At 36.0% G+C, this 24,102-nt stretch overlaps 1 protein-coding gene across 2 annotated transcripts in view; it reads left to right on the top strand.

The window, feature by feature from the left end:
* The window catches only part of scn12aa (sodium channel, voltage gated, type XII, alpha a), a 50,128-nt gene extending 26,049 nt beyond the window's left edge, over nt 1-24,079 (top strand). Inside the window, exons 9-27 of one of the 2 annotated variants that reach the window (XM_051139043.1) lie at nt 367-508; nt 588-785; nt 1,061-1,237; nt 1,586-1,936; nt 3,257-3,386; nt 3,773-4,011; nt 4,119-4,292; nt 5,846-6,202; nt 8,665-9,084; nt 13,302-13,419; nt 13,509-13,663; nt 13,779-13,952; nt 16,589-16,711; nt 17,230-17,502; nt 18,535-18,588; nt 18,821-18,962; nt 19,055-19,155; nt 20,629-20,899; nt 21,220-24,079. In XM_051139043.1, the coding sequence (XP_050995000.1) occupies nt 367-508; nt 588-785; nt 1,061-1,237; nt 1,586-1,936; nt 3,257-3,386; nt 3,773-4,011; nt 4,119-4,292; nt 5,846-6,202; nt 8,665-9,084; nt 13,302-13,419; nt 13,509-13,663; nt 13,779-13,952; nt 16,589-16,711; nt 17,230-17,502; nt 18,535-18,588; nt 18,821-18,962; nt 19,055-19,155; nt 20,629-20,899; nt 21,220-22,418 (4,798 nt within the window). In that variant the 3' untranslated portion in view covers nt 22,419-24,079. Of the gene's footprint in view, nt 1-366; nt 509-587; nt 786-1,060; nt 1,238-1,585; nt 1,937-3,256; nt 3,387-3,772; nt 4,012-4,118; nt 4,293-5,845; nt 6,203-8,664; nt 9,085-13,301; nt 13,420-13,508; nt 13,664-13,778; nt 13,953-16,588; nt 16,712-17,229; nt 17,503-18,534; nt 18,589-18,820; nt 18,963-19,054; nt 19,156-20,628; nt 20,924-21,219 lie in introns of both variants that reach the window. The other variant, XM_051139035.1, reaches the window with a different exon arrangement.
* The last annotated feature ends 23 nt before the right edge of the window (nt 24,080-24,102 follow it).

Below are 24,102 nucleotides of genomic sequence, written 5' to 3'. Positions count from 1 at the left end.
TGTCACTCAAACTTAATGTCACCATGGTAACGGAGAGAAAGAGAGGATGGACTGAGGACGGGTGGAAAAAAATTAACTGCAACTCAATACCCATCTGTTTACTTATAATCTTCCTTTTGGGCCTAAACGCATGCGACTGTTGTGCCACCTTAATGGAACTGAGATGGTTTTCTCTAGATTTAAATACATAGTCCTACATTAATCCTACAAAAATTGTTTTTATGTTCTAGAAAAAAAATATTTCTTTACTGAGGGGTTGAAATGAGATATGAATGTAGTTTCATCCCATTCACCCATGAATATGCTCCTCTGACTCACACTGCCATTCCCACTGTTAATATAGTATCTTTATGTCTCCACACACAGGAAGTGCCCTGATGGGTTTGACTGTTTAAAAACAGGTCGGAACCCAAACTACGGCTACACGAGCTTTGACACCTTTGGCTGGGCCTTCCTGGCTCTCTTCAGACTCATGACACAAGACTACTGGGAAAACCTTTACCATCAGGTACAAGAAGTTACACTGAAGGAATAAGCATCTGCTCTTTAAATTTATTACAAATCTCTCTTCATCCTCTCCATGGCAGACTTTGCGTTCGGCAGGGAAGACCTACATGATTTTCTTTGTCCTGGTGATATTTCTGGGTTCGTTCTATCTGGTCAACTTGATCCTGGCTGTCGTGGCTATGGCATACGAGGAGCAAAACCAAGCGACAATTGCAGAGGCCTGGGCAAAAGAAAGAGAGTTTCAGTTGGCGATGGAACAATTACGCAAGGAACAAAGGGTAATTGGACAAATATTTTATAACTAGCAGTCTGAAATAAGTACCAAAGTGGCTCCAAATATGATGATCCTTCTTATTTTGGTAAAATAATGAACATTTTGCAGATTCTGCAAGGTGTATGTAAACTTTTGACTTACAAATTGTACCTAAAATGTGTTTACACTGAAAGAAACATGTATATTATGAAAATATACAATTTGTATACTTATTGCATTTAATTTCAATGGCACATACAGCCTAAGCACATCTGATTTTTCTGTTCTCAATGGTATTAGGCATTAGCAAAACAGCGTAGAAAGGAGGCTGAGATGGCCCTGGCAGCAGATTTATCTCCGTCACCTTTCTCTCGAAAAGACTCTGTGAAATGCCGAAGCAGAACGAGATCCCACCGAACGCTTTCAGAGGAGATGGAGGACAACTTCTTGCCAAAATTTGACCCATTTGATGAAAAAGTAAGTACTATTTCATAACTGTTTAATTTATATTTGGCTTTAAGATACACTCATTTTTACAGATTAAAAAAAGCTGTTGTTCTAGAAAATAAAATGAGTGCACTTTTAAATCCCAACCTAAACTAAGAAAAATACATAAAAAATGTAAATATAAAATATATCATGTTCTACATAAAATGCAACAAAAGTCATTGCTTCTGTCTTATATTTCAGTATCATTGATACATTATAATAGTTGTCATTTTTATCTCTTCAGTTTTAATTAAAGCTTTAGTAATTAAAGTGTTTACTGTCTTGTTAAGTGAATGTCTTGTCTTTCTTATCATCTACTTTCTAATCTCTCTCTAGCCAGCTCACCCTCTCCTAGCCACTCTTTCCTCTCATCCTCTGAGCACCCGTCGCGGAAGCCAACTCAGTATCTTCACCTTCCGGCCGCGGAACAATTCAGAGGCCGAGTTTGCAGACGACGAACACAGCATCCACGGTGATGGGCGGAGCCGAGCGGGCTCCATGGCTACGCCGTGGAACAAGCGTCGTACGGGTAGCATCAGGAGTCACTCGTCACAGGTGTTCACTCCCACCCTCACTCTTAACGGCAGACTAAACATTTCTCTGGACCAGAACGGCATCACCAGCGTCAGTCCACACACTCTGACATCTGTTCCAGCATTCAGCATGGAGAAGGTCCAAGAGGATACGGTATGGTCTTATTACACCTGTTTTCCATGCAAAATGGAAATCATGTCATTAACTTACCCTCATATTCCTCAAAAGTCCCTCAAAATCCAGGCAAATCTATCAACTTCCATCTTTCGAAAAATGAGTTAAAGACGGCTATTGGATGGACAAAGTGAGAAAAATGTTAATATAATAATGATTTAATACTGAAACCTTAATAAAAAGGTTCAATCTAATTAAAAATGGGCTATTTTAATCCTATAAAGCCTACTGTTTCATATTTGATATGCAAATTTCTAGGCCCTCTAAATGATCAACAATCAATACTGCTGAAAAAACTGTTGTACACAATCTACTACATGCCTTCTTTCATCTTGATTGATAGTTCATACTTTTTAAGATTGCAAAAGGCCTTATAGTATAATTTTAGTAGCACTATACTTTACAGTTCTGTTCCACATGTACATTGTATGTGCTTATTATAGTAATTACGGTAACTGGGTAATAACTATGCACTTACCCTGAACCTACCCCTAAACCTAACCTTAACCCTTGTAATTACCTTATATCACCCTGTATTTAAGTACACTGTACGTACACATAAGTGCATGTACTGTAAAATAAAGTGCAATTTTTGTATATTCTAAAGATCTAGTAATATTCTAAAGATCTCATTAATTTACATTACAAGCTATAAGAATTTCACTGTACTTTTTGACCATACAAATACAATTTGCCATACAAATTGTGTATTTGTTTTGCTTGATTTGGGCTTATGAATTAACTGAAGGTGTGTTTAAAGATTTTCTTTTTTAAATATTTTGTTTAAAGACTCAATAAACACACAAAAAAAATCTGTGATTTTTCTGTGACCCTGGACCACAAAACCAGTCGTAAGTAGCACAGGTATATTTGTAGCAATAGCCAACAATACATTGTATGGGTCAAAATTATCGATTTAGTAAAGATTATGTTCCATTAAGATATAACCCTAACCCTACATTTCCTACCATAAACATATCAAAACTTTTTTGCACACTCAGATTCCAGATTTTCGAATAGTTGTATCTCAGCCAAATATTGTGTATAAATCTCACTTTCAAAATATTGACTCTTATGGTCCAGGGTCACATACCAGGTTTCACAGGGTTAACCAATATGTGTGTGTATTCTTGTTAAAGTATTATTTGTGAAGGAATGTTTCAAATCGGTCACCTACAAGGTTCTACTGTAATTTGAATGCTGCTTTAGAAGGAAGTTGCCTATGTAGGTATCAAACTATGAAGAGTTTACTAGGTTTTGGAAAAGAGTTGATGTTTTGATGTTCACTTTGATTGACAGGAGCCAGTGTGTCAGAATGAACAGACCACTCCAACTGCCAAGCTGACTGTTGATATGCAGGAGGAAGTCCCGCCCCCTCGCAGGAAGAGAGGACTGAGCTCTGTCAGCTTCTTCAGTGACGCCATAGATGGTGTGATGGACTTTTTTTTAGGAAAAATAAAAAACACAAATGAGACCACTGACATGCAGTAAAAGTAAAGAACTATAAAAATCTATGTGGATATGAGCTTAGATAATTGAATCTGAAAAGAATTTGTTGAGAAATGTTTGTACTTTTGTACCTTGACAAATCTGAGCAGTTTATGCTCTCTTCTGAACATTTTTGTCATGATGCAAGGAGAAGCAAAAGTATTTTAATTGTTCTCCTTTTAATCTCACTGCTGTCAAGGACAAATAAAAACTCAAAAGATAAAAAATTATTTCATCCGAAACAACCAACGTATCAAACATCAGCTCACCTTAATGTCCAGGTTTCTTCTCAGTTACTCATTTAACGATTTTCATTTCTTCTCCTAGAACTTGAAGAGGCCCATCAGAAATGTCCTCCATGCTGGTATGAATTTGCAAAGAAGTACCTGATTTGGACATGTTCTCCAGCCTGGCTGAGAGTGAAGGAAGGACTAAAAGTCATGGTTATGGACCCCTTCTTGGACCTTGCAATCACCATTTGCATTGTTCTCAACACATTGTTCATGGCACTAGAGCACTACCCCATGACTGATGAATTCAACAGCATGTTGAGTGTTGGAAACCTGGTGAGGACACAAAAGCAACTCAACCAGCCCTGTTTATTTGTTTCTTTTTGTCTGCCTATAAAATTACATATTTAATTTCAACGTAAAGTTTTGTTTTTGCTTACCAGGTTTTCACTGGAATCTTCACAGCAGAGATGGTACTGAAGATCTTTGCTCTGGATCCATACTATTACTTTCAGCAAGGCTGGAACATCTTTGATGGAATTATCGTTTGTTTGAGTCTGATGGAGTTGGGCCTTTCCAACGTGGAAGGTCTGTCTGTCCTCCGCTCATTCAGACTGGTAAGTTTCAACTCTGCTTGGAAATAAGCATATTAAATTCTCTAGATTGGACAGTGAAGATTGCCACATTCACAATATATGAGAAATGCCATAAGGAGATGTGAATGTTTTGAATCAGTTAACTCAAGCACTTTTTAAACTGACTCACAGAAATGAGCGCCATTTTTGTTAAAATGCACTCACATATTCACAAGGCAAGGACTGTAAAACTAGTTAAATAAAAAAAAACATGCATTAATCACAATATTCAAAATGGGCAATTTTGCCAGCATAAATATTAGTATGCACGGTTCAGGAAGGAGTTTTGAAAGTAGATTTAAGCAAATCAAAATAAAAAAAGGACATAATTGTACACTCAACTTTGAACCTTGCCTCTTAAACTGGCATCAATGTTTTGTATCTGCAGTATGTAATTAGAAGGCATTAGTGTACTTGATACACCCTGAATCCTTTAGTACAGACACTCCATTAAAGTTTTAAATATCAACACATCTGTATCTATGCTATGTATAACGCAGTACGCGTGACGAACGCGGCACGCACAGTCCATCTGAACTTGTCTGATCCTTTTGAACTCAAGTGTCTTGTTATTCATTACCAGATTAAAGCTGGACAGAGCTTTTAACATCCCTTTATATTGTGATAAATACTGTTGTTAGGCAGCGCACTGTGTATACGTTAAAAATGACTTTTTTCATGGCTTCACCCACATGTGCATATTTGGCAGGGCAGTAATCCTTTATCCATTAGTGAGATTAAATATGTTGGAGTTGACATCTCAAAAAGTGGGCTACACTTTCTTTTAGTTCAACGTCAGTCACACTGCAAACTGAATATAGGCCATGCGTTAGCTAAAATGAAATAACAGTTGGGTGATTTTACATTTATTCAAAATGTAGATGGGTTTGTTTCTTAATCCAAACAGATTTGGAGAAATTTAGCATTACATCACTTGCTCACCAACGGATCCTCTGCAGTGAATCTGTGCCGTCAGAATGGGAGTCCAAACAGCTGATTAAAAAAAAAAAAAATCAGTCCAGTCCATCAATTAACATCTGTTGAAGAGAAAAGCTGCGTGTTTGTAAGAAACAAATCCATCATTAAGGTCTTTTTAACTTCAAACCATTGCTTCCACGATCCAAAATATTGCTTTCTTTAGTGAAAAAGTTGTTTTGTCAATATGCACAGATCAAGCACTGTTTACAAGTGAAAACAGTCCAAAACAGCTCTAAACTAATATGTGGGTGGATTTTGATGTGAGAGGACAACAGACGATAGATTCTTTATTATGGATTAAAGTTAAAACGCCTTAATTATGGAATTGTTAACTGCAATCATGCAGCTTTTCAATTCATAAAATGTTAATTGATGGACTGGAGTGGTGTGGATTATTTGTGGATTATTGTGATGTTTTTATCATCTGTTTCTACTCTCATTCTGACGGCACCCATTCACTGCAGAGGATCCATTAGTGAGTGACTGATGTAATGCTAAATTTTTACATTTTGTTTTAATGGCGATATGGCGAAATATGTTCTATATTTTGTCCTCAGCTGAGAGTTTTTAAACTAGCAAAGTCATGGCCCACCCTCAACACGCTGATAAAGATCATCGGTAACTCTGTGGGTGCCTTGGGGAACCTGACGCTAGTTTTGGCCATCATCGTCTTCATCTTCGCTGTGGTGGGCATGCAGCTGTTTGGAAAGAACTATCAGGACTGTGTTTGTAAGATCAGCTACGACTGCACTCTTCCTCGCTGGCACATGAAGGACTTCTTCCACTCGTTCCTCATCGTGTTCCGGGTCTTGTGTGGGGAGTGGATAGAGACCATGTGGGATTGTATGGAGGTGGCCGGACAGCCGCTTTGCATTCTGGTCTTCATGCTGGTCATGGTCATAGGAAATCTGGTGGTGAGTATGATTTCTTCTCACATAATAAAATCATTTAATCTCATATCAATATTTCATGTCCATTCATTAATTTATTTATAAAATAAATTATTTACATGATAAACCCTAATAATTTAGAATTTGCAAAAGTGGCTGTGCATTAACCCTTACATACTCCATTTAATACTAGAAATAAAATTTATATGTAAGAAAAGCTTTTGCTTTTTTGAAATATTAAATTGCCATAAATATGTATTTGTTCAGTTTGCATTCCTTTTGCGTCTCTCAATTCTCAACGTATTCTTCAATGTATTTTGAAGATATACCATTATACCCTAAAAAAATTTCAGACTGTGAGGATACACAAGATGGCATTAGAAAAATATAACTTAATTCTTCCAGATGTTCTTCTATGATCCAGTTGTGACCAGAAAATACCTCTAAGAAGAGTAATTGAAGGTCTTTTCCCGGAAAATGACAAGCCGCTAAGCTTTCCTTCCTAAGTTTTCCTGTTTTGACATGACGACTGTCCTAAAAAAAGAAATGATGTCAAGTTAGCAAAATAGACAACATGCACAAACATGAAAATTCATTGGTCAAAAGGTTTGGGAATCATGACTGACATGTTACCATCATACTGTATATACAGTTACCCGAATGCATTTGTCAGATTGTAAACATAAATCAATGAACCCTCACGGTAGATGCCATATTTAGGCTGATGCAAAAGAAAACGAGCCAGTGAGTGATAACAGTTGGTTTAACACAGTTGTTTTATGCTTTTTGGAAAAACCTTTTCAATACTTTTTTATATGTTAGCTATATAATTAACACCAAGGTACACAACAGTACAACAAGAACATACTGTACACTCATGTTTTCATTTGCGTCAAATGAAATAATAGCATGCACCCATGACTAAGGGCCTTTCCAAGAAAATAAATCAGCAAATTTTAGCTTTAACCTCCATATTTTACACAGAAATCCCCTGTTGTGTGTTGCTTAGAAATGCATTCTTGGAAAAGGGTCCACAGGCTACTTCCTAAGTGTACTTAAGTATACACTATTATCCTCTTCTGGCATTTCCAGCTTATAACTGGTAACTTGTGTACTCCATAAATGTTGTAATACACAGCCGAAACAGCTGTTTGTCACTAGTAATTGAACCACAGTGCTTTTTAAAGCCAAATAGACAGGCGCACAACATGGACTTAACTAAAATTGTGGGGCATTTGGTCTTTCCTGAAATACTACTAGAGAGAAAAGCACGAAAAAGTGGCTGATTTAGCTGAAAAAGGCCTATTTGTACTGTAAATTAAAAGTCACTAAAAATAACTATTTAAAAATAAATATTTATACTGTAGGTCCAAATGAATAAAATTACAATTTCTACTGAAAATGTGTTTTTTGGTGTTTGATTTATTTTAAAACAGACCAATTAATCAAACATCATTTTACAAAGTATAACCTGGGCCTTAGCCAAATAGTTCGCCTAGCACTTATAATGGGTAATTATTTACTCACCCTCAGAGATTGGTCAGGATGGTAAACTAGATGTCCAACAACCGATTAGTGAAGTTTTTTTCCCTACAATTGTTTAGTATAGGTTAGCTAACCTATTAAAAGGATGCGACTGGCGTCTTGTCTATACCAACGGATTAAATCGATTACAAGTACTGACCAATCAGATGTAAGTTCGATGACTTCAACAACGGTAATAAATGTAAAAATGTTAGAATCTGACTTTATTTCAAACAGAAATCGATTAGTATTAAACAGTTTTATTTTATGATATTATGTTATATATTTTATGGTTTTTACATATTAATTATAATTATTTGTTACTATTAAAGAAACAGATTTCTAGTTTTGACATTTCTGTCCAAAAATCTACTTGGTTAATTTTCTGGAAAAACACAAAATGAGAAATTGCATGCTCCTTTTTTCTAAACAATAGTTTATAGTGACCACATCAAGCTTAACATGAGTTTGTTATCACTTGCCAGAGAGATCTGTCCATCTCCTTCCTTCTTGACACAAGTCAGTTTGGGATTATCTTTGCTGTCTAGTGTGATTAAAGGTCAGAGTGCAACTAATCAGGTTTCCATGACAACACACAAAGTGGCTCTTATAATAGACCAGACTGCCAGAAAAAATCTTGTTATGATGAACATGGGACATTTTTTTTATAAGTGGTTGACATTGCTGCAGTTGAACAAGGGCTTATCTTATAAAGACTGTTGTTCTCGGAAACGCAGACTGCTGTTGATGTCACAGAAGGTTTTAGTTCAACAACTGTTTGTTGCTTCACTTACAATACCCTAGTTAGATAGATTTACTGCCATTTCAGTAAATATACAACTCTGCATCAGTGTTGAGGCCAAAAATCACATTTGTCTTTATGATATGCCAAACATTCCCAAATGTAGTGGATTCAAATCATATTACTTGCTTACAGATCTGTATTCTTGGTTTTTCTCTAGGTGTTGAATCTCTTCCTTGCCCTGTTGTTGAGCTCCTTCAGCTCTGATAACCTGTCAGCGCCTGACGATGATGGCGAAATGAACAACCTTCAGATAGCCATCGGTCGAATCCACTTCGGTTTCTCTTGGCTGCTGGACGCCATCAAAGATCTCTTCAACGGGAACCTGTCACGACATAGACAAAAGGTCATGGAGGTGCAGGCGTCGCTAAAAGAGAACCACACTGAGTGCAATGGCGGTGTGGGACATTTAGAGCAGCATGGAGGGAAGTACATTATTCCAGAAGGAGAGGACAGTTACATGACCAATCCCAACCTCACCATCTGTGTGCCCATTGCGCCAGGAGAGTCGGACGTGGAATTCCTAGAGGAAGAGGAGGAGGAGGAGACAGAGTCATCAGAGGATGAAGATCAGAAACCGGTGAGAGGTTATGAGATGTGATTTATTGGTGTTAGTGCTGGGAATTTCGTTCATTAGGTTCTTGACGTTGTATAGTCCGATTCACAAGCAAATGACTCATATGAGCCAATTCCTTTTAATTCACTGGTCAACAAGTTAGCCTCAAACTCATTGGTCGGTCTGTTTACTCTCTGATGCATTTCATAAGAAACAAGGTATTCCTTTCTGTTTAGTATATGTGACCCTGGACCACAAAACCAGTCTTAAGTAGCATGAGTATATTTGTAGCAATAGCCAACAATACATTGTATGGGTCAAAATAATTGATTTTTCTTTTATGCGAAAAATCATTAGGATATTAGGTGAAGATCATGTTCCATGAAGATATTTTGTAAATTTCCTACTGTAAATATATCAAAACTTAAGTTTTGATAAGTAATACGAATGGCTAAGAACTTCATTTGGACAACTTTAAAGGCGATTTCTAAAAATTTAACTTAATTTTTGCAACCTCAGATTCCAGATTTTCAAATAGTTGTATCTTGGCCAAATATGACTGGTTTTGTGGTCCAGGGTCACATGTCACATATATTTAGTTATTTGAATTGTTAATGGAATTATTAAGCAAGCAGACTCATTTCCATTTCAGTTCTTTAAAGTTGAATGGAAATAATTTCATTCATTTGATTATGATCCATAATTACTGTAGTACACTTAAAAAATAAAGGTGCTTTAAAAGGTTCTTCACAGCGATGCCAAATAAGAACCATTTTTGGTTCCACAAAAAAACATTTAGTCAAAGGTTCTTTAAAGAACCATCTCTTTCTTACCTTTTAATAATCTGAAGAACCTTCTTTTGCCACAAAGAACCTTTTGTGAAACAGAAAGTTTCTTCAGATATTAAAGGTTCTTTATGGAACCATTTAAACAAAAAAGGTTTTTCTATGGCATCGTGAAGCACCTTTATTTTTAAGAGTGTACATCTGAACTTTTGAGAAATGAAACCAAAAATGCACTCACAAATTTGAATTTATGAGAGGTGATTTATTAGTATTATTGTTGGGATTTTGGTTCATTAGATTCTTGAGGTTGTGTAGTCTGATTCACAAGCAGCAAATGACTCATATGAACTGATTCTTTTTAATGCGTTGGTCAAAGCCAACCAGTCTGTTTTGAATCGGTTGGTTCATTTACTTCCTGAACTGCTGCTACTTTAGTCATGTCCAATTTAAAGACAATACACATGTTTTCTTTATAATAAATGAGTACTTTCAATTAGATTTAAATAAAAATAAAAAATATTAAAATAATTGTTAACGTGATTATTAAATAACTAGGATCATTTCAATTCTTTTCTTTTTTTTATTCTATCTGTTTTCTTTTTATTTATTATATAATTAAAAAAAACCTTGCTACATGTGCTGCATTAGGCTAACTGAGACTTGTCATAACACTTGCATGTTATTGCGCTTTTGTTGATTTTGATTGCTTCCATTGTCCTCTTTCGTAAGTCGTTTGGATAAAAATGTCTGCTAAATGTTTAAAAGTAAATGTAAATTCTGTTAAGTGCAACCAGAATAATTTAATTCTTTTGATAACAATCCCTAATTAGTATAGCCCATCTGAACTTCATGTCATTCCAAACCTGTAAGACCTTCATTCATCTTCGGAACACAAATTAAGATATTTCTGATGAAATCCAAGAGCTCTCTGACCCTCCATAGACAGCAAGGGTCCTACCATGTTCAAGGTCCAGAAAGGTACCAAGAACATCGACAAAACAGTACATGTGACATCAGTGGTTCAACCGTAATTTTATGAAGCTACGAGACCACTTTTTGTGCAAAAAAAAATAAAATAAGAATTTTATTCTTCTTCTCCTCTACATTACCCTAGAGGCATTAGAGAGCTCTCAGATTTTATCAAAAATATCTTAATTTGTGTTCCAAAGACGAACGAAGGTCTTACGGGTTTGGAAAGACATGAGGGTGAGTAATTAATGACAGAATTTTAGATATATGACCCTAAATCCTTCATATACTCCATGTAATGGTTCAGTTGTTTATCCTTATTGTGAGTGGCCGGGAGCTCAAACGAGCGAGTGAGGTCAGAGGTCAGACAGATGATATGATATGACACATGTGAGGGAGCGAGCCAGTGGCCGTAGACGTGGAGGGGACGTACAGATGCATAAGCTGATAAGCTGCAAAGCAGACAAGGTGAACCCACCAGACGCCATATTTGTTATATAAGAGAAACGGGCAGCGGAGAGAACAATATGGGTATAAAATGGTGGGATGGTGCACTACAAAAAGACAACAACATAGGTTCATACAACAGCATTATATTCCAAATGACAGGTCATAGGGAGGAAATTTCTAAAATTTGGCATGTCAAGAAATGCCATCATTGACCTGGTGACACATTTTGTTTGTGTGACTTATTCGAAATGTACAAAGTTTCACAACACTGACAGCAAAAGTTCTTGTGGACTTCATAGAGACTTTTTTTTTTTTTTTTTTTTTTTTTTTACAGTATTAACATTTTACTATGCTTTTACTGGGGTGATTTCTTCTGGCTGATATGTGCAAAGATACACTCAAATTATTGAATTTACAAATACAATTCTAGTATATACAAGGCCAAGCACCTGAAATGCAGCATATGCATTAATTAGATGACAAATTAACAGACTACACAGGAAGTCATTTTAATCATAAAGCAAAGATATGAGGTAATTTGTGTAATTTGTGCATACATTTAGTTTTGACTGAATTTATGCTGTTTGAAAGGCATGACATTAAAAATTTGTACTGTATAGTTTTTAGTATATTTGCCTTTGTATGTTTTTTTTTTTCACAAAACTAAAATTTTAATTAAAAAAAGTAAAATAGTAGTGAAGTAATACAGCCAATAAGTGTGCATTGTACATGCAAACTCTTTCAGTACAATTTAAAAACCATCCCACATTGAACTTAATAAAGTTATTTGGTTGCAAGCATCTACCAAAACCATTTTGATGTCTTAGGGATACTAAATTAAGAGTAATCCAGCTTCACACACATACGCTGCTCGCCCTGTAATGTGGGATTACATAAACAGCGCTATTGGATTGTGCTGGCACCTTCGGGCCAGTAATCTCTGTAAATCATTTTAAATATGTTGCCATTACATGCAGGGAAAATCTCATCAAAATTGTATTAAGAAGACCACTGTCTATAGAGAAAGCAACAAGAATGAGTGTGCATTCAGGCAGATTTAGAACAGCTCTCTCTCTCACCATCTCAGATTATACCGGAGGTCGCTGACCTTGACTTGTGCGCTTGTGGATTAGATGCATATGCTAGTATTGCGCCATATGTATCTTGGGATGCATGCGTTGTATTAGCTGTCTGCATTTTCCATGCCAAACCCAGAGGATTTTTCAGTCAATGCTGATTTTCTGGCTCATATGTGCAAAGACACACCAATATTGTGCAGTTAACACCCAAATTATTGAATTAACAGATTCAGTACTAGTTTATATGAAGCCAAAGAACCTAAATGATAGCATATGCATTGCATTAATCATTAGATGTAGTGTGAATATGATGGAATATGGAAATATGGATATGCATTGCATGTGGGGATTAAGTACACAGACATAAAACATTCATTCAGTAATGGCTGCTGAAAATTCATCTTTGCATCACAGGAATAAATTATATCTTAAAAGATATTAAAATAGAACAGTGTTATTTTAAATGGTAATTTTATTTCACAATATTACAATTTTTGCTGTATTTTTGAACAAATAGATGAAGTCTTCACTGTAAAAAACTATTGAGTCAACTTAAAATAATTTGTTACCTGGCTGCCTTCAAAATTTTAAGTTCAGTCAACTCAAAAAAGTTTAGGCAACCTGAAATGTTAAGTTGTACTAAGTGATAACATATATTAGAGTTGATTTAACCTAAAAAAAATTATGGCAGCTGGGTAAAAAGCCCAGCTTTTAAGTTCAACAAACCAAATTTTTTAGTTTAGTCGACTCAAAATAGTTTAGTCAAACATTTCAAATGGACTAAACTTATTTGAGTTGACTGAACTTAAAATTTTAAGGCAGGAGGGTAACAAATTATTTTAAGATGACTCAACAAATTGTGTTTTTTTTTTTGTTTCAAAAAGGTTATTACCAGCTGTAGTTTTGAAGTACATTTTTATTTAAAACTCAGTGCAAGCTTCGCTGTCTTGTTCAACAGGAAGTCATCAGCCTCTCTGAAGGAAGTACTGTGGACTTGAGGAAGCCTGGCGAAGATGAGGAGGAATATTCTGAGATGGCAGACGATGGCATGGATCCAGAAGAGTGTTTCCCTGAGTGTAAGCAAATTATAAAACAAGACTGATAATATTTGGTTCATAATAATGTTGATCAAGCTGATCAAACTAATCTTTCTGTATCTCTCCAGTCTGTATGCAACGCTGTAAGTGTTGTAATATCAACACGACGAGTGGTCTGGGTGAAATCTGGTGGAGGTTAAGGAAGACGTGCTATCAGATAGTGGAGCACAGCTGGTTTGAAACCTTCATCATCTTCATGATCCTCCTCAGCAGTGGAGCTCTGGTGAGGAACCATGCTGAAAAGTGAACTTTAACTATTTGTTTGCTGTTATTACTGTTACATATTATGATTTAATGTGTTGCTAGCTTAATTTGTTTTAATACTCTTCTTTGGTCAGGCATTTGAAGACATTTACATTGAACAGCGGAAGGTGGTGAAGGTGGTGTTGGAATATGCTGATAAGGTGTTCAGTTACATCTTTGTGCTGGAGATGTTTTTAAAGTGGATCGCTTATGGTTTTAAGAAGTACTTCACTAACTACTGGTGCTGGCTGGACTTCCTGATTGTGGATGTGAGTAGAAGAATCTTCTCTAGCTGAATACTGGATACTGAACTGCTGCGCTTTCATATATTAGACAGTTTGGAGTTTTTAGAATAAAATCAATTATGCACACCATGGCTGCATTTATTTGTTTTTTAAGTATATTTTAAAATGTAATTTATTTCTGTGATGCAAAGCTGAATTTTCAGCATCATTACTACAGTCTACAGTGTCACATGATCATCAGAAATCTATTGCTTAAGAAAGATTATAATATTATTATAATCAAATTTGAAAACAGATGTGCAGCTTCATATTTTTGTAAAAACTAAAACTTTGGGATTAGTAAGATTAAAAAAAAACACTTTTATTCAGCATTAAATTGCATTAATTAAATTGATCAAAAGAGACAGTAAAGACATTTATAATGCTACAAAAAAAACTATTTTAAATAAATACATTTTTTAACTTTCTAATTTATCAGAGAATCCTGAAAAAGGAAACGCATCAATTTTCACAAAAACATGAAGCAGCACAACTGTTTTTAATATTGATAATAATTAGAAATATTTCTATATAACTATAGGAAATAGTTATTTTAAATTGTAATAATATTACAAGTAACAATGTTAATGCTTTTACTGTATTTTCATCAAATAAATATAGCCATGGTGAGCATAAAAGACTACATTCAAAAACATGGGGAAAAACTAACCAAAGTAACTAAATTATATACTGTATACTGTATTATATACTTTATTTATTTACTTATATTTATTTAATTTTATTTACTATTTACTTTATTTACTATATTTGGTATATTATTAGTATAATAGTATATTTTGTTGGTATACAGGGCCATGAAAGTAAAATAAATTTGACTTCTATTTAGTTTTAAATGAGGACTTTTCTAGCTATAAAACTTGCAAAAATTATAACTAGAATTTGCATATGTTCATTACAGTGATTTTACCGCAAATACTGCGAAGCGGAGTGTTTAAAACTCTTTTAATCATGATAAAACAGTAAAACGGACTCAGACGTGGCCTATTGCTTTTATAAAATGTTTAAAACACCACTATGATAAAACACAAATGTGTATATAATTGGATTAAACAGTTCTTCCATAAATAATATAGTTTGTATAAACTGTAGACTGTTTGGATTTAACAAGCATCATATTAACTTAATATAGCCAGCATTTAAAGTCTGAGCTATCCATAATTGACATTAAAGACATAGTAATACAACTTAACTTTGAAGTTTAGAAATTTATGGTTTTGTGTTACTGGTACAATGACATCTCACACAGAAGAAACTCTTTTATGGCAGATTGTATTCAGAGTGATATCGGAATTGAGATGTTATAGCAAACACATCCTTCAGACGCTGAGATAATTGCACAAAATACACGTACACACAACTACACATGAACACACCGAATAAAAGACCTGACGCAGCATCAAATAGCTGAAATAAACACAAGTGTGTCTCACCTGATGCTCATCTAACCCACACAGATCTCCACACACACCTTTAATGATAGGGTAAGTTCACAGTTCAAAGGTCAGAGGTGAGTGAAGGCTCACATCTGTATCTCAGCTGAAGTTCTCTGCTCATCCACGCAAAGATATAAATGCCACTGTCTCTCTGTCAGCAATCTAAATGGATTCATTTCTACCTGTAATGTAACATGATGTCAAGTTTGATATGTTTAATAACTATTCCCACAGGACCTTGGCTTTTATATCAGAATATACTCAATGTATCAAAGAATAATCTAGAGAAGATCAGTTACTTTTAGACATTGTAAACATACGTTACAGTGAGACGTCTAAGTATAATACATTTAAAGAACATTTTAGGTGAATTTTAAAGTATGACTTTATTTTTAATGATTTTATAAATTAATTTTATATTTCTATGTATATCATTTAATATTTGTTTTTCTGATGTTGTGTTTTAGAGCAAATTGCACATAAATATCTTCTTTAGATATATTGCAGTGACAAGGAAAACTATAGAAATTGTTTTTTATAAAGAACTGACAATTCTTGGGACTGCATTTAATCATTTATAAATGTAATCTAAAATGAAATTAAACAATTGGAAATTCAGAACACTGTTTGGACTGATGAAAATCAAATCTGATCTAAAATGATTTTAAAGAAAAACCCAAATTCTTTATAAAACGTCACTCTATTTTATATATATGCATATTGATTATGCATATATAGTTGAGTATGTGGGTATATACATTGATGTACATATCTGCATACTTTATTTGTCTTCATTTCACCTCATTGGCTCATCGATTGAATTCCTACTGTTCCTGTGGCCACAACCTGCCATTACAACAGAAACACATTTTGTTCTACTCTGTCTGTCTACTTTGACTGTAGAATAGAGTGGAAACCTATTGTGGTTTTAAACTGACTTGTAAAACTGATCTGATTTATATATCCCAATAAATGTGTTCCTATAGAATGTCCCAAAAATGCATAATCTATATATTTTTTTCCTTTTATAAATAAATTGCATCAAGTTACATATTTTAGTATATGTAAAAAGCCATTCAGAGAGGTGTTTTATTAATATTAATTTAAAAATTCTTGTTAATATTAAGTATTTCATTAAAAAGTAATTTATGTATTCTCTTATTGCAGGTGTCCTTGATTAGCTTGGTTGCTAACTCTCTGGGCTACTCTGACTTTGGGGCCATTAAGTCTTTGAGGACTCTCAGAGCTCTGAGGCCCCTGAGGGCCCTGTCTAGATTTGAAGGAATGCGGGTAAGATGCCGTCTTCTGTCGCTTCGGCTTTCTAAATATATATTATAAAAATGATACTCACTGTAACGTGAACTTTTAGTGAATTCAATCATCATAGGCCGCCCTGCAACATATTTGCTGAATAAAATTCAATGCTTGTTTCTTTTAAGTTAAATGATACATTTTTAGAACTTTACCGGAACTTTTGACTTATCTTGTTATTTTGAAACGTTTTTAAAAATGAAACGTTGTAACTGATATTTTTGAACTCTGCATCATCAAATTAGGCCTTTTTTTGAAAATTAACAGAATTTTTTTAAAAGATGCAGGGCTATGTCTGTAGTATATCATAGTATATTATTCATAATTTGCATGTATTGAGAAAATCAAAATATGTCTGTATTTGTTATTTACCAGAAAGTTTGATTTGATTCGTTTTTTTTAAATGGCTTTGGTGATCTAGCGCTGCTGTTTGTTGCATGCCATTACATTATGATTGCTTACCGTATGCTATCACATCCTAATTTCCTGTCTTCCAGGTGGTGGTGAATGCGTTGATCGGGGCCATCCCGTCCATCATGAACGTACTGCTGGTGTGTCTGATCTTCTGGCTCATATTTAGCATCATGGGTGTCAATCTATTCGCTGGGAAATTCGGGAAATGTGTCAACAGGACAGGATACATTCACAGTGTAAACTTGGTCAACAACAAGAGTGACTGTCAGGCCATGAATGACACCCAGTTCTACTGGACCAAAGTCAAAGTCAACTTCGACAATGTAGGACTTGGATACCTGTCACTTCTGCAGGTGGTGAGTGTCTCGAGGATGGGCGCCATTCAGAATTGCACTGAGAATGATTTTTACCAAGCTGTCAAACAGGATGCAGAGTTTTGTGCAAATTTTGTGCTGTGCTGAAAATCCTCTACCTAACTTGGTGTTTTTGCAGGCAAAATGACCAGACTTTTAGAAATTTCTTGTAAATCTTTTTTATTATGCTAATTTTGAAAATCACAAAATCTTGCATACAATGTTTAGAATGGCATAGACGGGTGTTTTTATTTAGTTTTTAACCATTACAAAGTGTTTTGATGGTTGAACTAGTATAGATAGGTTAGGACTAAACTAAGTGTCTAGCAATATGTCAGGTTTGGAGAAATTTATTCTACACTTCAGAGAATAAATAGGCACAATAAGTCCAAATTAATGATCTAATTATTTACGTTTTGATGCAAAACTTATGTTGAACATATGAAATGCATCTGTAATATGGCTGTTAAATTTATTTTAATGGCACTTCAATGAATTCCTCTTCCTGTCATTTCATTCTAAGGTTAGAGTTAGGTTAAAAATACTAAAATAGCCCCTTAATAGGAAAGCTAATTTCTGACCCTGTTCCATTCAAATTCACACTCATTAATGTAAAGGCAGCCAATTCTTAGATTCTGAATTTTGGCCATCATCCCTCATATTTGTTAAGGTAGCCAAGCAACCAGAGTTCTTCAGGGGCCTGCAACTCCTCGCTGGGCCTCAACCTATCATTTACCTCTAGGAACAGTCTCTCAATCACCACAGGTTATAATTTCTGTAACCATGGCTACGACATCCAAAAATGGCCTAGCTTAATAGCATTCATGCTGACTCTTGGTGAGTCACAACTCTTTGTCTTTACAGAAGGTATGAAACTTAAATGCGTAATTACCTCAGAGTAAAAAGCCAAGTTTCGCCATGGTCAGGCATGGAAAGAACTGTGCTCACCTAGAAGCAGAACATATATTTGAATAAACTGACAATCTTTCTCTTTTAGATGGACATTTAAGCATTTTTAATTATTTTGTCTTTCAGGCAACATTCAAAGGCTGGATGGAAATCATGTATGCCGCTGTCGATTCCCGTGGAGTAAGCATGTTCTTTTCATTACTAAAATGAATGACATGTCAATGGCATTGACTATGAACTATCAAAATGTTAAAAACAATACAGTTGGTTAAAAAACCCATTCAAAGTACCTAGAATTCAGTACCTAGAAGAGGGTTCATCTAATCATTGAAGAATCTTCATTTTAGAAATGTAGTCAGTCTGAAAACCATCTTTTGAGCCCTTTAAATTTTATATTGTCCTTTTTTGTCAGGTTGAGGAGCAGCCCATCAAAGAGATAAACCTATACATGTACCTCTACTTTGTCATTTTCATCATCTTCGGATCCTTCTTTACCTTAAATCTGTTCATTGGTGTCATCATTGACAACTTCAATCAGCAGAAAAGAATGATAGGTGTTTAAGATTTATTTCTTTTCCAAAAGCATTCGTTTACATTTAACGTTTTCAGTGAAAATAATAGCAGCTGGTTGTTTTTTGTACTAAAGGTGGCCAGGATATATTCATGACTGAAGAGCAGAAAAAGTACTACAATGCAATGAAGAAACTTGGTTCGAAAAAGCCACAGAAGCCAATTCCAAGACCATTGGTAAGATGATGATTTTTAACATTTTTGTAACTAAGGGTATGTTCACACTTGTCACATTTTGTTCGAATAAAATGAACCCTGGTGCGACTGCTCTATTAGTACGGTTCATTTGCGTAAGCGTGAACGCTGCCATCCGAACCCTGGCGCACCAAACAAGTGGACCAAGACCGTTAAAAACATGGGTCTCGGTCCGCTTCTGAACGAATTCCGGTGCGGTTTGAATGATGAACGCAACATGGACCAAATACTTCTAAATGAACCAAAAAGAAGATGTAATGATGATGCGGCGCTATGCGATATGATTTGACGACGAGGACGAGTGGTGTGTCCAAAACAAAATGAGCAGAGGGCAAACGTGGAGCAATGAGGAGGTAAAGTGCCTTTTATGAGCTCTTAGTGACTTTGCAAGTGGTAAAAATAAACTCATATGTACATGCAACAATGAGCGTGCTTAGTCCAGCAGATGGCGTTATGTGTACTTGGCATCCTAGGTCAATATGACTTCCGTCTTTCAGACGAGTCCAGTCGGAGTTATATTAAATATTATCCTGGCACTTCCAAGCTTTAAAATGGCATAGACGTTTGTTTCTCTTCATTAGTCCAAAACAAGTCCAATAAAGTTCATCCATTCATTAAAAAAGTGCCTCACACGGCTCTGGGGGGTGAATAAAGGCCTCTTGTAGCAAATCAATGCATTTTTTAAGAAAAATATCCATATTCAAAACGCAAGAATTACTTTAATCTAGCTTGCACCAAATGCTTGTACATGGAAGCAGTTCCGGGCGGATGATGTAAGACAATGGCGCTGCGCATGCGTCGGTGAGTCTTGCACAAACCAACGTTTGTTTACATGAGCAAAGGAAGCAAAGTTTCCTTACTTTAGCAAAGGAAAACCAGTCTCCTCTTGGTTTGTTGAAATCCTCTGACATTATTCTTTAAAAATCCTCGTTTTGTGCTTATAATTCGTGATCATTGTTTTGTTTTGGTCTCTCCTGTGCACGTCTGCGTTCGCCACTTCCGAGTGGCGCATGCGCAATGCCGGCGTCTTACGTCATCTGCCTGGACCTGCTTCCGTGTATGACCAGTTGGCGCAAGCTAGATTAAAGTGATTATTAAAAAATCCATCGATTCGCTACAGAGGGCCTTTATTCATCCCCCGGCGCTGTGTGAGCCACTTTTTCAAATTGTCTAAATTTTTTTGAGTTGACTGAACTTAAAAATTTAAGGTAGAGGGGTAACAAATTATTTAAAGGTTGACTCAACAAATTGTTTTTTTACAGTGTATCTTTAGGGTCGCTGTCAAAAACGCCAGTGTGAACGCTAAGCGGACCAGGACCAAATGTATTGTTTTCTTTTGTTGGTCCGGACCAAACAAACCAAGAGAACCAAACAAGTGTGAACACACCCTAAAAATCCTTGAACTGGTACCAAATTCCCTTTCTGATTTCTCACCATATACGCAATTCCATCTAGAACATTTTACAAGGATTCTTCTTCGACTTGGTCTCCAAGCAAGCCTTTGACATCACCATCATGATGCTCATTATTCTCAACATGATAACCATGATGGTCGAGACCGATGAACAATCTGCTCGCATGGAGACCATCCTCAATAACATCAACCTGGCCTTCATTGTCATCTTTACCACCGAATGCCTCATCAAGTTATTTGCCCTCCGCTGTTATTTCTTCACCATTAGTTGGAACATTTTTGACTTTGTAGTGGTTATTCTGTCCATCGTTGGTAAGTGCACGACTTTACAGTCTGGTAAGTGGTACGTGTGGCTGATTCAAGATACTTCCCTGCTGAAAAGACCAACTTGGTTTATACTGGTTAGCTCTTTGGTACTGGTCCATCGGGTCACCATTATGGTGAAGCCAAAGAAGGCTTGCTGGTTTGGTTAAGTTAGTTAAGAAACTTCGCAGAGACACCAGCTTGTCTTTTCAACTGGGTTGTTGTGATCTGAGATGTTCATAGTGGCATTTCTCAATTCTTCAAGAGATTTTCTTTAAGAGTCCTGCTTCTGTGTGTTGATATCTGCTTTTAATTGTTCTTCCTTTCAGGAATTGTCCTTGCGGACATAATAGAAAAATACTTTGTGTCCCCAACTCTGTTTCGAGTGATCCGGTTGGCAAGAATAGGACGAGTTCTTAGACTAATACGAGCAGCTAAAGGAATAAGGACGTTGCTTTTTGCCTTAATGATGTCTTTGCCGGCGTTGTTCAACATCGGGCTCCTGCTCTTCCTGGTCATGTTCATCTATGCCATTTTTGGCATGGCAAACTTCGCCTACGTAAAGAAGCAGGGCGGGATTGACGACATGTTCAACTTCGAAACCTTTGGGAACAGCATGATCTGCCTTTTCCAGATCACCACGTCAGCCGGTTGGGACAACCTACTGGATCCCATTCTCAACAACTCTCCGGAAGAATGCAGCTCGAGTTATGTGAACACCGGAACCAATACTAAGGGCAACTGCGGAAATCCTTCAGTAGGGATCACTTTTTTTGTCAGTTACATCATTATTTCCTTCTTAATCGTAGTCAACATGTACATCGCCATCATTCTGGAAAACTTCAGTGTGGCCACCGAGGAGAGCACCGAACCTTTGAGCGAGGACGACTTTGAGATGTTCTATGAGGTTTGGGAGAAGTTCGACGTCGAGGCCACGCACTTCATCGAATACTCCAAACTCTCAAGCTTCGCTGACAGCCTTTCCGAACCTCTGAGGATCGCCAAACCCAACAAAATCAAACTCATCAACATGGATCTACCAATGGTCAGCGGTGACAGGATCCACTGCTTGGATATCCTGTTCGCCTTCACCAAGCGGGTCCTCGGGGAAACCGGAGAAATGGACGCTTTGAAGCAGCAAATGGAGGAGAAGTTTATGATGGCGAACCCTTCCAAGATATCCCACGAACCCATCACCACTACACTGCGGCGCAAGCAGGAGGAGCTTTCGGCATCCCTGATCCAACGCGCCTATCGACGGCACCTGGTTAGACGGCAAATGAAGCAGGCGTCTTACCTATACAGGCATATAAACCAAGATGCACGCTGGTCTGAAGAGGACGGCGCTCTAGAGCGGGAAGGACTCATAGCGTCTATGATTAAAGTGCACTACGGTCCCGAGAAGGGGCCGCCATCCTATGAGGCTGTAACAAGAGATCCTAGTGACCATTTTAAAATGTTAAAGCCTGACTCTCAATTCAGTGAGCCTCATAAATCAGAAGAGATGTATGATGAGACCATTCTTTAGGAACCCTTTTCTAATAACCCATCTTTGCTTGCTTTTTTACCAAGTTGTTGGATGTGTGTAAATGAATCTAATCAGGAAGAATCCACATGCGAACAAGATGTCACTTTTTTAATCTGTAAGAAATTGTTTTTGTCATAGAATATGACATGGTATCATGATAAGCGGACAGAAATACATGGATATATCAACGTGAGGATGTACGCGCAAACGTTTTAGGTAGAGAATGTACTTTAGCACAGATGTGTTACACATATCACAACTGTAATATATTGCACAGATGTAATTTTGAATGTTTCCTACAAAGCATAACAGGCCACATAGAGTTTTTCAGAGTTTTCTGCTGCTCAGGATTAAGTGAGGAATACTATCACTTTTTTTTAACTTGATGAGAGTACTGATGCAAGGAAAAGGCCTCCAAATGCAGTTCGACTGACTATTTCCTCTTACAAAGTGAGTGATTTTGCATTTTTATCAGTGTTTGGGGAATTTGTTTTTCTTGTTGAACACAGGCAGGAAACTGTGTTAAAAAATGTCAATATGACATCAGAATGGACTATTTAAGTAAATACATGTACATGCTCCTGTTCCAATTCTGCACAATTGGTGCATGTTATTCCAAAGAAAGAATCCATGTAATCTTTTGTCAAAATGAAACCACTTTCCTTTTCTGACTGATGTCATGTACTTCTCAACCCCTCCTCTCCAACAGCACTGCTCCATTTTGACATGCAATGCCCACTTTTAATGATTCAATCAATTCCCAGTGGATACAAATCCAGTATCGTTCTAAATTGTTTTGGGTTAAATATTCTGTTTCACTAATCTTACAGCAGTAAAATGGATTTCATGTTGATTTAACTGCATTAAAATGGATGTACGACTATGTATAATGCAAAATTTGAATCAGCTGAAATTACCCTAAGCTCTTACATTTTATTTATGCAAGGGCTTTTTTCTCAATATGTTGCACATTGAAATACTTTAGTCTGGATGAACTGGTAAACATGCATAAGTATGTCAGAATAATATGATATTTGCTTATAGAATACACAATTTAATCACATAACCTCATCGCTCTTTTATTCCAAGTCAGGAATATGAACTCGCATGCATCAAATGCATTTCTGTGACATTTTAAACTATATATATTTACATAATGTACATACGCAAATGAGAAGAAAAGTACAGATGTATCATCAACATCCATGTACAGGTATATCAAAATCTATGTTCAAGATATACTCCTTTTTTTATGAAACAAAACTATCCTTTCCACAAAATGTTCTCTCTGCTGTATTTAATTTTATGGAACATTTATGGAATATGAAACACAATAAAAATTCTCATTGGTACATTTTAATAAAATCCCAATGGACTGAATGGATGAATGACAATTACACATTTGCGATCAAATTTTGTCATGTTACACAGATATACTATCTCTTGTGGGTTACACAAATTGCATTAACTGAATGCCTAGAATGATAATAATTAGCAAGCATGACACTGTTTGATGAAGTTTCATGGCTGTGACACTTCCTATATTAAAATAGAATTTTGTGGCATGAAATATTGAATATCCTATTTTTAAATAGGCAGTAGTTTACATCACAGATGTGAACTATAATGATTTGTTAATGTAGTAGTTAGAAGAGACATTGCTATTCTAGAGTGCATTTTAAGC

This window comes from Labeo rohita, chromosome 2, assembly GCF_022985175.1.
Source record: "Labeo rohita strain BAU-BD-2019 chromosome 2, IGBB_LRoh.1.0, whole genome shotgun sequence".
Lineage (NCBI taxonomy): Eukaryota > Metazoa > Chordata > Actinopteri > Cypriniformes > Cyprinidae > Labeo > Labeo rohita.
This window is presented reverse-complemented; position numbering and strand designations above follow the sequence as displayed.